At 45.1% G+C, this 13,780-nt stretch overlaps 1 protein-coding gene across 1 annotated transcript in view; it reads right to left on the bottom strand.

Annotated features, from left to right (window-relative positions):
* Positions 1 to 13,780, bottom strand: part of mtus2b (microtubule associated tumor suppressor candidate 2b) — a 118,509-nt gene that overhangs the window by 89,443 nt on the left and 15,286 nt on the right. The window contains exon 4 of the mRNA XM_052468911.1: positions 735 to 890. Within this exon, the coding sequence (XP_052324871.1) occupies positions 735 to 890 (156 nt within the window). The remainder of the gene's footprint in view (positions 1 to 734; positions 891 to 13,780) is intronic.

Raw genomic sequence — 13,780 nt, 5'->3', positions numbered from 1 at the left:
ATTACAGTAACTCAGTGCTAACCTAGCAGAGGTATCTGGGGGATATTACAGTAACTCAGTGCTAACCTAGCAGAGGTATCTGGGGGATATTACAGTAACTCAGTGCTAACCTAGCAGAGGTATCTGGGGGATATTACAGTAACTCAGTGCTAACCTAGCAGAGGTATCTACAGTAACTCAGTGCTAACCTAGCAGGGCTATTACAGTAACTCAGTGCTAACCTAGCAGAGGTATCTGGGGGATATTACAGTAACTCAGTGCTAACCTAGCAGAGGTATCTGGGGGATATTACAGTAACTCAGTGCTAACCTAGCAGAGGTATCTGGGGGGATATTACAGGAACTCAGTGCTAACCTAGCAGAGGTATCTGGGGGATATTACAGTAACTCAGTGCTAACCTAGCAGAGGTATCTGGGGGGATATTACAGGAACTCAGTGCTAACCTAGCAGAGGTATCTGGGGGATATTACAGTAACTCAATGCTAACCTAGCAGAAGCCTTCATACAGACACATGGAACTGGTTCATAATAACCTATGACTGCATACGTAGTTACTATGAATGGTAATAAGCACATATAACACTTCGTAAGATGCATCTTCAAGAAAAGTGTTAAACCAAAATATCAATTCAATTGATGGTTGAATCTCTTCTACAAACCATCTTTAAGTTTCAGCATCACAAGACAACAGCGCCAACTGCAAAAACTAACCACCAAAGTGAAGGAACACTCACATGTACGCAGGTCTTCCTCCTCCCCATTTGTGGACACCCTCTGAAGGATCACTGTCAGAAAAGGTCCAAAGTACCCCAGTAGCGTGTACATTGGAGGTTCCTGCTTGATAGTTAGTCTCTCAACGATAGGGCAGAAACCACGACAGTGTTCTGTAACTACAGAGGAAGATCCAGAGGAACTCGTGGATCAAGTATAATGTATTATCTTGTAGTTTCCTTTAGTATCTTGTATTAGCATAATTATTTATCACTCTAAGTAATGAGGTTGGTGGCTATCATGGCAGAAGCTACTAGACTGTCTCAGTCAGTCAGTCAGTCTGTCTGTCTGTCTGTCTGTCTGTCTGTCTGTCTGTCTGTCTTCAGCCAAACACATTTTAGGCAGATTATTTTATCTCACCACCAAGTACTGTACCAACTTGCCCCCAGGCTCTCTGTCTGTTGGACTCATAGCTACCAAGCAAGGCTACTGTTTCATTTACAAATATATGTATAAATAGAGAGAGAGAGAGAGAGAGAGAGAGAGAGAGAGAGAGAGAGAGAGAGAGAGAGAGAGAGAGAGAGAGAGAGAGAGAGAGAGAGAGAGAGAGAGACAGAAAGGAGAAGTGTCTACAGACACTGGGGTGGGATGATGTCCACCCAGGGATGGTATGTTGACAGCTGTTTTCTCTGTTTCAGTCTACAAAATGTTTCTGGAGGCTACTGGGGATGGCTTCTGAGTGAAACACACACCCACCCACCCACCCAGTCAGCCAGCTACCCACCCACCCACACAGCCACACAGCCACTCAGCCAGCCACCCACCGAGCCAGCCACCCACCCAGCCAGCCAGACAGCCAGTCAGCCACCCACCAACCCACCCAGCCAGCTACATACCCACCCACACAGCCACTCAGCCACCCAGCCAGCCACCCACCCAGCCAGACAGCGAGCCAGCCAGCCAGCTACATACCCACCCACACAGCCACTCAGCCACCCACCCAGCCACCCATCCAGCCACCCACCCAGCCAGCCATCCAGACAGCCACCCAGCCAGCCGCCCAGCCAGCCAGCCAGGCCCACATAGTCTCAGTGTCTGTGGATGTAAATAAGAACGGAGGGTGCCACAGTCTGGCCTTGTGGTAGCAGTAGTACCGCCGGGCTCCAGACAACACAGAGAGACAGGTGAAGTGTTCAGCACAAGTGAAAGGATCAGGGGCCTAGCTCTTAGGACCTGCCAGCTGTCTGTCTCTCTCCGTCAGGGAACAAATTCTGGGACACACCCCTTACTCTATCTGCCTATCAGAGCATGCCTAGGGTCAGGAGTCCTGACAATGAGAAAAACATGCCACAACCGCAGTTGACCAACACCATCAACGACAAAGACTAGTTAAACAACAAAGACTAGTTAAACGACATAGACTAGTTCAACAACAAAGACTAGTTAAACTACAAAGACTAGTTAAACAACAAAGACTAGTTAAACTACAAAGACTAGTTAAACTACAAAGACTAGTTAAACAACAAAGACTAGTTCAACGACAAAGACTAGTTCAACAACAAAGACTAGTTAAACAACAAAGACTGGTTAAACAACAAAGACTAGTTCAACGACAAAGACTAGTTAAACAACAAAGACTACTTAAACGACAAAGACTAGTTAAAAAACAAAGACTAGTTAAACAACAAAGACTAGTTCAACGACAAAGACTAGTTAAACAACAAAGACTAGTTCAACGACAAAGACTAGTTAAACAACAAAGACTAGTTAAACAACAAAGACTAGTTAAACGACAAAGACTAGTTAAATGACAAAGACTAGTTAAACGACAAAGACTAGTTCAACGACAAAGACTAGTTAAAAAACAAAGACTAGTTAAACAACAAAGACTAGTTCAACGACAAAGACTAGTTCAACGACAAAGACTAGTTAAACAACAAAGACTAGTTAAACAACAAAGACTAGTTAAACAACAAAGACTAGTTAAACGACAAAGACTAGTTAAAAACAAAGACTAGTTAAACAACAAAGACTAGTTCAACGACAAAGACTAGTTAAACAACAAAGACTAGTTCAACGACAAAGACTAGTTAAACGACAAAGACTAGTTAAAAAACAAAGACTAGTTAAACAACAAAGACTAGTTAAACAACAAAGACTAGTTCAACGACAAAGACTAGTTCAACGACAAAGACTAGTTAAACAACAAAGACTAGTTAAACAACAAAGACTAGTTAAACAACAAAGACTAGTTCAACGACAAAGACTAGTTAAACAACAAAGACTAGTTAAACAACAAAGACTAGTTAAACAACAAAGACTAGTTAAACAACAAAGACTAGTTCAACGACAAAGACTAGTTCAACGACAAAGACTAGTTAAACAACAAAGACTAGTTCAACGACAAAGACTAGTTAAACAACAAAGACTAGTTAAACAACAAAGACTAGTTAAACGACAAAGACTAGTTAAATGACAAAGACTAGTTAAACAACAAAGACTAGTTAAACGACAAAGACTAGTTAAAAAACAAAGACTAGTTAAACAACAAAGACTAGTTAAACGACAAAGACTAGTTAAACAACAAAGACTAGTTAAACAACAAAGACTAGTTCAACGACAAAGACTAGTTCAAAGACTAGTTAAACAACAAAGACTAGTTCAAGCAGATCTCCCCCACCACACAAACATGAGATGGCTGAGTTTGGGGAAGATGCTTAAAAGGGTTTGGGACCTGAAGTCGGAGATTGCAGAGTTTTTGCGAATGAAAGGAAAATATGTGGATTTCCCTCAACTGCAAGATAAAGAATGGTTGGCTGATTTTGTCTTCACCGTGGACATCATGACCCTCATGAACGAACTGAATTCCAAACGACAAGGGAAGGGCCTTTTTGCACGTCAGATGAACAGCCTTGTCAAAGCCTTCAAGGGAAATGACTCCTCCTGACAAGTCAAGTAGAAGTCAAGTAGAAGATCTCACCCACCTTCAGACACTACCAGTCTGTTCCCTATCAGATGACCTTCCAACACTACCAGTCTGTTCCCTATCAGATGACCTTCCAACACTACCAGTCTGTTCCCTATCAGATGACCTTCCAACACTACCAGTCTGTTCCCTATCAGATGACCTTCCAACACTACCAGTCTGTTCCCTATCAGATGACCTTCCAACACTACCAGTCTGTTCCCTATCAGATGACCTTCCAACACTACCAGTCTGTTCCCTATCAGATGACCTTCCAACACTACCAGTCTGTTCCCTATCAGATGACCTTCCAACACTACCAGTCTGTTCCCTATCAGATGACCTTCCAACACTACCAGTCTGTTCCCTATCAGATGACCTTCCAACACTACCAGTCTGTTCCCTATCAGATGACAACTATCTCACCCACCTTCCAACACTACCAGTCTGTTCCCTATCAGATGACAACAATCTCACCCACCTTCCAACACTACTAGTCTGTTCCCTATCAGATGACCTTCCAACACTACTAGTCTGTTCCCTATCAGATGACACTACTAGTCTGTTCCCTATCAGAAGACAACAATCTCACCCACCTTCAGACACTACTAGTCTGTTCCCTATCAGATGACAACTATCTCACCCACCTTCCAACACTACCAGTCTGTTCCCTATCAGATGACAACTATCTCACCCACCTTCCAACTCTACTAGTCTGTTCCCTATCAGATGACAACTATCTCACCCACCTTCCAACACTACCAGTCTGTTCCCTATCAGATGACAACAATCTCACCCACCTTCAGACACTACCAGTCTGTTCCCTATCAGATGACAACTATCTCACCCACCTTCCAACACTACCAGTCTGTTCCCTATCAGATGACAACTATCTCACCCACCTTCCAACTCTACTAGTCTGTTCCCTATCAGATGACAACAATCTCACCCACCTTCCAACACTACTAGTCTGTTCCCTATCAGATGACAACTATCTGTTCACAGATGACCTTCAGACACTACTAGTCTGTTCCCTATCAGATGACAACTATCTCACCCACCTTCAGACACTACTAGTCTGTTCCCTATCAGATGACAACTATCTCACCCACCTTCAGACACTACTAGTCTGTTCCCTATCAGATGACAACAATCTCACCCACCTTCAGACACTACTAGTCTGTTCCCTATCAGATGACAACTATCTCACCCACCTTCAGATGACACTACCAGTCTGTTCCCTATCAGATGACAACTATCTCACCCACCTTCCACTACTAGTCTGTTCCCTATCAGATGACCTTCTGACCCACCTTCCAACACTACCAGTCTGTTCCCTATCAGATGACAACTCTCACCCACCTTCAGACACTACTAGTCTGTTCCCTATCAGATGACAACAATCAGATGACCTTCTCACCCACCTTCAGACACTACCAGTCTGTTCCCTATCAGATGACACTACCAGTCTGTTCTACCTATCAGATGACAACAATCTCACCCACCTTCAGACACTACCAGTCTGTTCCCTATCAGATGACAACTAGTCTGTTCACCTATCAGATGACCTTCCAACACTACTAGTCTGTTCCCTATCAGATGACAACAGTCTGTTCCCACAGATGACCTTCCAACACTACTAGTCTGTTCCCTATCAGATGACAACAATCTCACCCACCTTCCAACACTACTAGTCTGTTCCCTATCAGATGACAACAATCTCACCCACCTTCCAACACTACTAGTCTGTTCCCTATCAGATGACCTTCTGACACTACTAGTCTGTACCCTATCAGATGACCTTCTGACACTACTAGTCTGTTCCCTATCAGATGACCTTCTGACACCACTAGTCTGTTCCCTATCAGATGACCTTCTGACACTACTAGTCTGTTTCCTATCAGATGACGTTCTGACACTACTAGTCTGTTTCCTATCAGATGACCTTCTGACACTACTAGTCTGTTCCCTATCAGATGACCTTCTGACACTACTAGTCTGTTCCCTATCAGATGACACTACTAGTCTGTTCCCTATCAGATGACCTTCTGACACCACTAGTCTGTTCCCTATCAGATGACCTTCTGACACTACTAGTCTGTTCCCTATCAGATGACCTTCTGACACTACTAGTCTGTTCCCTATCAGATGACCTTCTGACACTACTAGTCTGTTCCCTATCAGATGACCTTCTGACACTACTAGTCTGTTCCCTATCAGATGACCTTCTGACACTACTAGTCTGTTCCCTATCAGATGACCTTCTGACACTACTAGTCTGTTCCCTATCAGATGACCTTCTGACACTACTAGTCTGTTCCCTATCAGATGACCTTCTGACACTACTAGTCTGTTCCCTATCAGATGACCTTCTGACACTACTAGTCTGTTCCCTATCAGATGACCTTCTGACACTACTAGTCTGTTCCCTATCAGATGACACTACTAGTCTGTTCCCGATCAGATGACCTTCTGACACTACTAGTCTGTTCCCGATCAGATGACCTTCTGACACCACTAGTCTGTTCCCGATCAGATGACCTTTTGACACTACTAGTCTGTTCCCTATCAGATGACCTTCTGACACTACTAGTCTGTTCCCTATCAGATGACCTTCTGACACTACTAGTCTGTTCCCTATCAGATGACCTTCTGACACCACTAGTCTGTTCCCGATCAGATGACCTTCTGACACTACTAGTCTGTTCCCTATCAGATGACCTTCTGACACTACTAGTCTGTTCCCTATCAGATGACCTTCTGACACTACTAGTCTGTTCCCTATCAGATGACACTACTAGTCTGTTCCCGATCAGATGACCTTCTGACACTACTAGTCTGTTCCCGATCAGATGACATTCTGACACCACTAGTCTGTTCCCGATCAGATGACCTTCTGACACTACTAGTCTGTTCCCTATCAGATGACCTTCTGACACTACTAGTCTGTTCTCTATCAGATGACCTTCTGACAGCACTAGTCTGTTCCTATCAGATGACCTTCTGACACCACTAGTCTGTTCCCTATCAGATGACCTTCTGACACTACTAGTCTGTTCCCTGTCAGATGACCTTCTGACACTACTAGTCTGTTCCCTATCAGATGACCTTCTGACACTACTAGTCTGTTCCCTATCAGATGACAACAATCTCACCCACCTTCAGACACTACTAGTCTGTTTCCTATCAGATGACCTTCTGACACTACTGGTCTGTTCCCTATCAGATGACCTTCTGACACTACTAGTCTGTTCCCTATCAGATGACAACAATCTCACCCACCTTCCGACACTACTAGACACTATTTTCTGGATTTTTTTTTCTCATTTAGTCTGTCGTAGTTGAAATGTACCTATGATGAAAATTTACAGGCCTCTCTCATCTTTTTAAGTGGGAGAACTTGCACAATTGGTGGCTGACAAAATACTTTTTTGCCCCACTGTATGTTCACCCCGCCTGCTAATACTTACTGTAGAGTTACGATAAGTGAAGAGTTTTGTTCATCTTCCACAACATGACATAACATGTACCTCCCTAATATTACTACATTTACACACACTGTATATTGACTTTTCTATTGTGTTATTGACTGTACGTTTGTCGATTCCATGTGTAACTCTGTGTTGTTGTTTGTGTCGCACTGCTTTGCTTTATCTTGGCCAGGTCGCAGTTGAAGATGAGAACTTGTTCTCAACTGGCCTACCTGGTTAGATAAAGGTGTTCTCAACTGGCCTACCTGGTTAAATAAAGGTGTTCTCAACTGGCCTACCTGGTTAAATAAAGGTGTTCTCAACTGGCCTACCTGGTTAAATAAAGGTGTTCTCAACTGGCCTACCTGGTTAGATAAAGGTGTTCTCAACTGGCCTACCTGGTTAAATAAAGGTGTTCTCAACTGGCCTTCCTGGTTAAATAAAGGTGTTCTCAACTGGCCTACCTGGTTAAATAAAGGTGTTCTCAACTGGCCTACCTGGTTAAATAAAGGTGTTCTCAACTGGCCTACCTGGTTAAATAAAGGTGTTCTCAACTGGCCTACCTGGTTAAATAAAGGTGAAATAAAAAAAAATGTAATAAACAATAAATGAAAACGTTGCTAAGTAACAGTTGGAGAGAAGAGTACTGCATCCTGACACTTAATAACAGAGAGGTGTTAGTTTGAGTAATTCGTGTGCGTCTTGGTTAAAGAGGCCTCTAACGACTGGCGCTTGTAAAACATCTCTTCACGTCTCTATCCTTCTTCACACTGTCACAGATCCAGGCTTATCAACAGGCTCATTACAGTCCCTCTTCAGACTGTCACAGATACAGGCTTATCAACAGGTGTCATTTACAGTCCTTCATGTTGTCACAAATCCAGGCTGGCGCTTGTAAAACAGACTTCATCTCAGTCCTTCTTCACACTGTCACAGATACAGGCTTATCAACAGGCTCATTACAGTCCCTCTTCAGACTGTCACAGATACAGGCTTATCAACAGGCTCATTACAGTCCCTCTTCAGACTGTCACAGATACAGGCTTATCAACAGGCTCATTTACAGTCCCCTTCATGTTGTCACAGATCCAGGCTTATCAACAGACTCATACAGTCCTTCTTCACACTGTCACAGATACAGGCTTATCAACAGGCTCATTACAGTCCCTCTTCAGACTGTCACAGATCCAGGCTTATCAACAGGCTCATTACAGTCCCTCTTCAGACTGTCACAGATCCAGGCTTATCAACAGGCTCATTACAGGCCCTCTTCACACTGTCACAGATCCAGGCTTATCAACAGGCTCCTACAGTCCTTCTTCACACTGTCACAGATCCAGGCTTATCAACAGGCTCATTACAGTCCCTCTTCAGACTGTCACAGATACAGGCTTATCAACAGGCTCATTACAGTCCCTCTTCATGACTGTCACAGATCCAGGCTTATCAACAGGCTCATTACAGTCCCTCTTCAGACTGTCACAGATACAGGCTTATCAACAGGCTCATTACAGTCCCTCTTCAGACTGTCACAGATCCAGGCTTATCAACAGGCTCATTACAGTCCCTCTTCAGACTGTCACAGATCCAGGCTTATCAACAGGCTCATACAGTCCCTCTTCAGACTGTCACAGATCCAGGCTTATCAACAGGCTCATTACAGGCCCTCTTCACACTGTCACAGATCCAGGCTTATCAACAGGCTCCTACAGTCCTTCTTCACACTGTCACAGATCCAGGCTTATCAACAGGCTCATTACAGTCCTTCTTCACACTGTCACAGATCCAGGCTTATCAACAGGCTCATTACAGTCCCTCTTCAGACTGTCACAGATACAGGCTTATCAACAGGCTCATTACAGTCCTCTTCAGACTGTCACAGATCCAGGCTTATCAACAGGCTCATTACAGTCCCTCTTCAGACTGTCACAGATCCAGGCTTATCAACAGGCTCATTACAGGCCCTCTTCACACTGTCACAGATCCAGGCTTATCAACAGGCTCATTACAGTCCCTCTTCAGACTGTCACAGATCCAGGCTTATCAACAGGCTCATTACAGTCCCTCTTCACACTGTCACAGATCCAGGCTTATCAACAGACTCATACAGTCCTCCATGTTGTCACAGATCCAGGCTTATCAACAGGCTCCTACAGTCCTTCTTCACACTGTCACAGATCCAGGCTTATCAACAGGCTCATTACAGTCCTTCTTCACACTGTCACAGATCCAGGCTTGGGAGTCTAGTTGTAGAGTTAAGTTCTGGACAGGATCGACAGTCCACAGGAATGGGCAGTACAGGAATATATATATATATATATATATAGTATATCACAAAAGTGAGTACACCCCTCACATTTTTGTAAATATTTGAGTATTATCTTTTCATGTGACAACACTGAAGAAATGACACTTTGCTACAATGTAAAGTAGTGAGTGTACAGCTTGTATAACAGTGTACATTTGCTGTCCTCTCAAAATAACTATGTAGTGTGGAGCATTTCATAAAAACTACAACTGTCTGTAGGTCTAATAGAGTTTACATAATAAAAATCTATTTAAAAAAAAATACCCCCCCCCCCTCCCTCCCTTCCGTTGGCTCACTGTAGCTAGTCACTACTTTACAAGGACACAATAGCACATGTCCATACCATGAGTTCATGCGTAATTGGGTAAGTAGAAGGGTTGCCTTTATTGCCAAAATCTTCAGCTGTGTATACAGGCAACTGTCTGGTGAGCGCTGAGAAGCAGCCGAGCGGAGCAGTTGCTATGGGGAAGCAGCCGAGCTGAGCAGTTGCTATGGAGAAGCAGCGGAGCAGAACAGTTGCTATGGCTACTCACGCGCAGATCGTACTATCGCGTTGGTGGACACTCTGACGTCGTTGACTCGTTGAAGGGACTTTTTTGTTGTTGTAGCAGGTTAGCTAAAATCCTCTAAATTGTCCATGAACGTATTTAGCTACAACTAGTTTCAACTGATGATATTCTGAACGCAGAGCGAGGGACAGACATACAGAGCAGTTTTAAAGGGAGGAAATTATTTCTGATTTCTGCGAGTTAAAATTAGCGGGAAAGGAACAAAAAAAAGTTTGGTCCCTGTAAAGATTTGACAAAACTGGACAGTAATTCATTTTCACTCCTGTGTCAACCTCTAGTGGGTTGAGGAGAAGCAGTAAGAACAGGGTTGATAAATAGGATTATTGCATTATTAATTTATATTAATTTTTTCTTCGTTTTAAAATGATTTTTTGTCATGTGTTTTTATTTGTCATTTCCATAATAATTTTAGATTTTTTTTTACCCCGTTTTCTCCCCAACTTGGTAGTTAGTCTTGTCTCATCGCTGCAGCTCCCATGCGGACCGGGAGAGGCGAAGGTCAAGAGCCGTGCGTCCTCCGAAACCCAACCCGCACTGCTTCTTGACACAATCCCTTTGGAAGCCAGCCGCACCCAACCTGTGGTTGGGTTGGGTTTCGGAGGACGCACATAGATTTTTTTATTATGTAAACTCTAATGTGTCAGAGGAAACACAGGAGTCGCTAGTGATCGATGGGACAAGGACTTCCCTGCCGGCCAAACCCTCCCCTTAACCAGACGATACTGAGCCAAGTGTGCCCCTCCCCATGGGTCTCCCGGTCGTGGCCGGCTGCTACAGAGCCTGGACTCAAACCAGGATCTCTAGTGGCACAGCTAGCACTGTGATGCAGTGCCTTAGACCACTGAGACAGAGCCTGAACTCAAACCAGGATCTCTAGTGGCACAGCTAGCACTGTGATGCAGTGCCTTAGACCACTGAGACAGAGCCTGGACTCGAACCAGGATCTCTGTGATGCCTTAGACCACTGAGACAGAGCCTGGGCTCGAACCAGGATCTCTGTGATGCCTTAGACCACTGAGACAGAGGATCTCTGTGATGCCTTAGACCACTGAGACAGAGCCTGGACTCGAACCAGGATCTCTGTGATGCCTTAGACCACTGAGACAGAGCCTGGACTCGAACCAGGATATCTAGTGGCACAGCTAGCACTGTGATGCCTTAGACCACTGAGACAGAGCCTGGACTCGAACCAGGATATCTAGTGGCACAGCTAGCACTGTGATGCCTTAGACCACTGAGACAGAGCCTGGACTCGAACCAGGATATCTAGTGGCACAGCTAGCACTGTGATGCCTTAGACCACTGAGACAGAGCCTGGGCTCGAACCAGGATATCTAGTGGCACAGCTAGCACTGTGATGCCTTAGACCACTGAGACAGAGCCTGGACTCGAACCAGGATCTCTAGTGGCACAGTGTGATGCCTTAGACCACTGAGACAGAGCCTGGGCTCGAACCAGGATCTCTGTGATGCCTTAGACCACTGAGACAGAGCCTGGACTCGAACCAGGATCTCTAGTGGCACAGCTAGCACTGTGATGCAGTGCCTTAGACCACTGAGACAGAGCCTGGGCTCGAACCAGGATCTCTAGTGGCACAGCTAGCACTGTGATGCAGTGCCTTAGACCACTGAGACAGAGCCTGGACTCGAACCAGGATCTCTGTGATGCCTTAGACCACTGAGACAGAGCCTGGACTCGAACCAGGATCTCTGTGATGCCTTAGACCACTGAGACAGAGCCTGGACTCGAACCAGGATCTCTGTGATGCCTTAGACCACTGAGACAGAGCCTGGGCTCGAACCAGGATATCTAGTGGCACAGCTAGCACTGTGATGCCTTAGACCACTGAGACAGAGCCTGGGCTCGAACCAGGATATCTAGTGGCACAGCTAGCACTGTGATGCCTTAGACCACTGAGACAGAGCCTGGACTCGAACCAGGATCTCTAGTGGCACAGCTAGCACTGTGATGCCTTAGACCACTGAGACAGAGCCTGGACTCGAACCAGGATCTCTGTGATGCCTTAGACCACTGAGACAGAGCCTGGACTCGAACCAGGATCTCTGTGATGCCTTAGACCACTGAGACAGAGCCTGGACTCGAACCAGGATCTCTGTGATGCCTTAGACCACTGAGACAGAGCCTGGGCTCGAACCAGGATCTCTGTGATGCCTTAGACCACTGAGACAGAGCCTGGGCTCGAACCAGGATCTCTGTGATGCCTTAGACCAGTGAGACAGAGCCTGGGCTCGAACCAGGATCACTGTGATGCCTTAGACCACTGAGACAGAGCCTGGGCTCGAACCAGTCACCCTCGTTACTCTCATTATGACACTCACCTGGTCTCCATCACCTCCCTGATTACCTTCCCTATATATGTCCATCCCTGTGGTTCCTTCCCTATATATGTCCCTCCCTTTGGTTCCTTCCCTATATATGTCACTCCCTTTGGTTCCTTCCCTATATATGTCCCTCCCTGTGGTTCCTTCCCTATATATGTCACTCCCTTTGGTTCCTTCCCTATATATGTCCCTCTCTTTGGTTCCTTCCCTCCCTTTGGTTCCTTCCCTATATATGTCACTCCTTTGGTTCCTTCCCTATATATGTTACTCCCTTTGGTTCCTTCCCTATATATGTCCCTCCCTTTGGTTCCTTCCCTATATATGTCACTCCCTTTGGTTCCTTCCCTATATGTCACTTTGGTTCCCTATGGTTCCTTCCCTATATATGTCACTCCCTTTGGTTCCTTCCCTATATTTGTTCCTTCCCTCCCTTTGGTTCCTTCCCTATATATATATATATCTCTCCCTTTGGTTCCTTCCCTATATATGTCACTCCCTTTGGTTCCTTCCCTATGGTTCCTTCCCTATATATGTCACTCCCTGTGGTTCCTTCCCTATATATGTCCCTCCCGTTGGTTCCTTCCCTATATATGTCTCTCCCTTTGGTTCCTTCCCTATATATGTCTCTCCCTTTGGTTCCTTCCCTATATATGTCCCTCTCTTTGGTTCCTTCCCTATATATGTCCCTCTCTTTGGTTCCTTCCCTATGTATGCCACTCCCTTTGGTTCCTTCCCTATATATGTCCCTCCCTTTGGTTCCTTCCCTATATATGTCCCTCCCTTTGGTTCCTTCCCTATATATATGTCTCTCCCTTTGGTTCCTTCCCTATATATGTCCCTCTTCTTTGGTTCCTTCCCTATATATGTCCCTCTCTTTGGTTCCTTCCCTATATATGCTCTCCCTTTGGTTCCTTCCCTATATATGTCCCTCCCTTTGGTTCCTTCCCTATATATGTCGCTCCCTTTGGTTCCTTCCCTATATATGTCCCTCCCTTTGGTTCCTTCCCTATATATGTCCCTCCCTTTGGTTCCTTCCCTATATATATGTCCCTCCCTTTGGTTCCTTCCCTATATATGTCCCTCCCTTTGGTTCCTTCCCTATATATGTCGCTCCCTTTGGTTCCTTCCCTATATATGTCTCTCCCTTTGGTTCCTTCCCTATATATGTCGCTCCCTTTGGTTCCTTCCCTATATATGTCCCTCTCTTTGGTTCCTTCCCAATATATGCCACTCCCTTTGGTTCCTTCCCTATATATGTCCCTCCCTTTGGTTCCTTCCCTATATATGTCCCTCCCTTTGGTTCCTTCCCTATATATATGTCCCTCCCTTTGGTTCCTTCCCTATATATGTCCCTCCCTTTGGTTCCTTCCCTATATATATGTCCCTCCCTTTGGTTCCTTCCCTATATATGTCCC

This window comes from Oncorhynchus keta, chromosome 18 (assembly GCF_023373465.1).
Source record: "Oncorhynchus keta strain PuntledgeMale-10-30-2019 chromosome 18, Oket_V2, whole genome shotgun sequence".
NCBI classification, from domain to species: domain Eukaryota; kingdom Metazoa; phylum Chordata; class Actinopteri; order Salmoniformes; family Salmonidae; genus Oncorhynchus; species Oncorhynchus keta.
The sequence above is the reverse complement of the archived record's forward strand: the minus strand, read 5'-3'. Positions and strand labels throughout refer to the sequence as shown.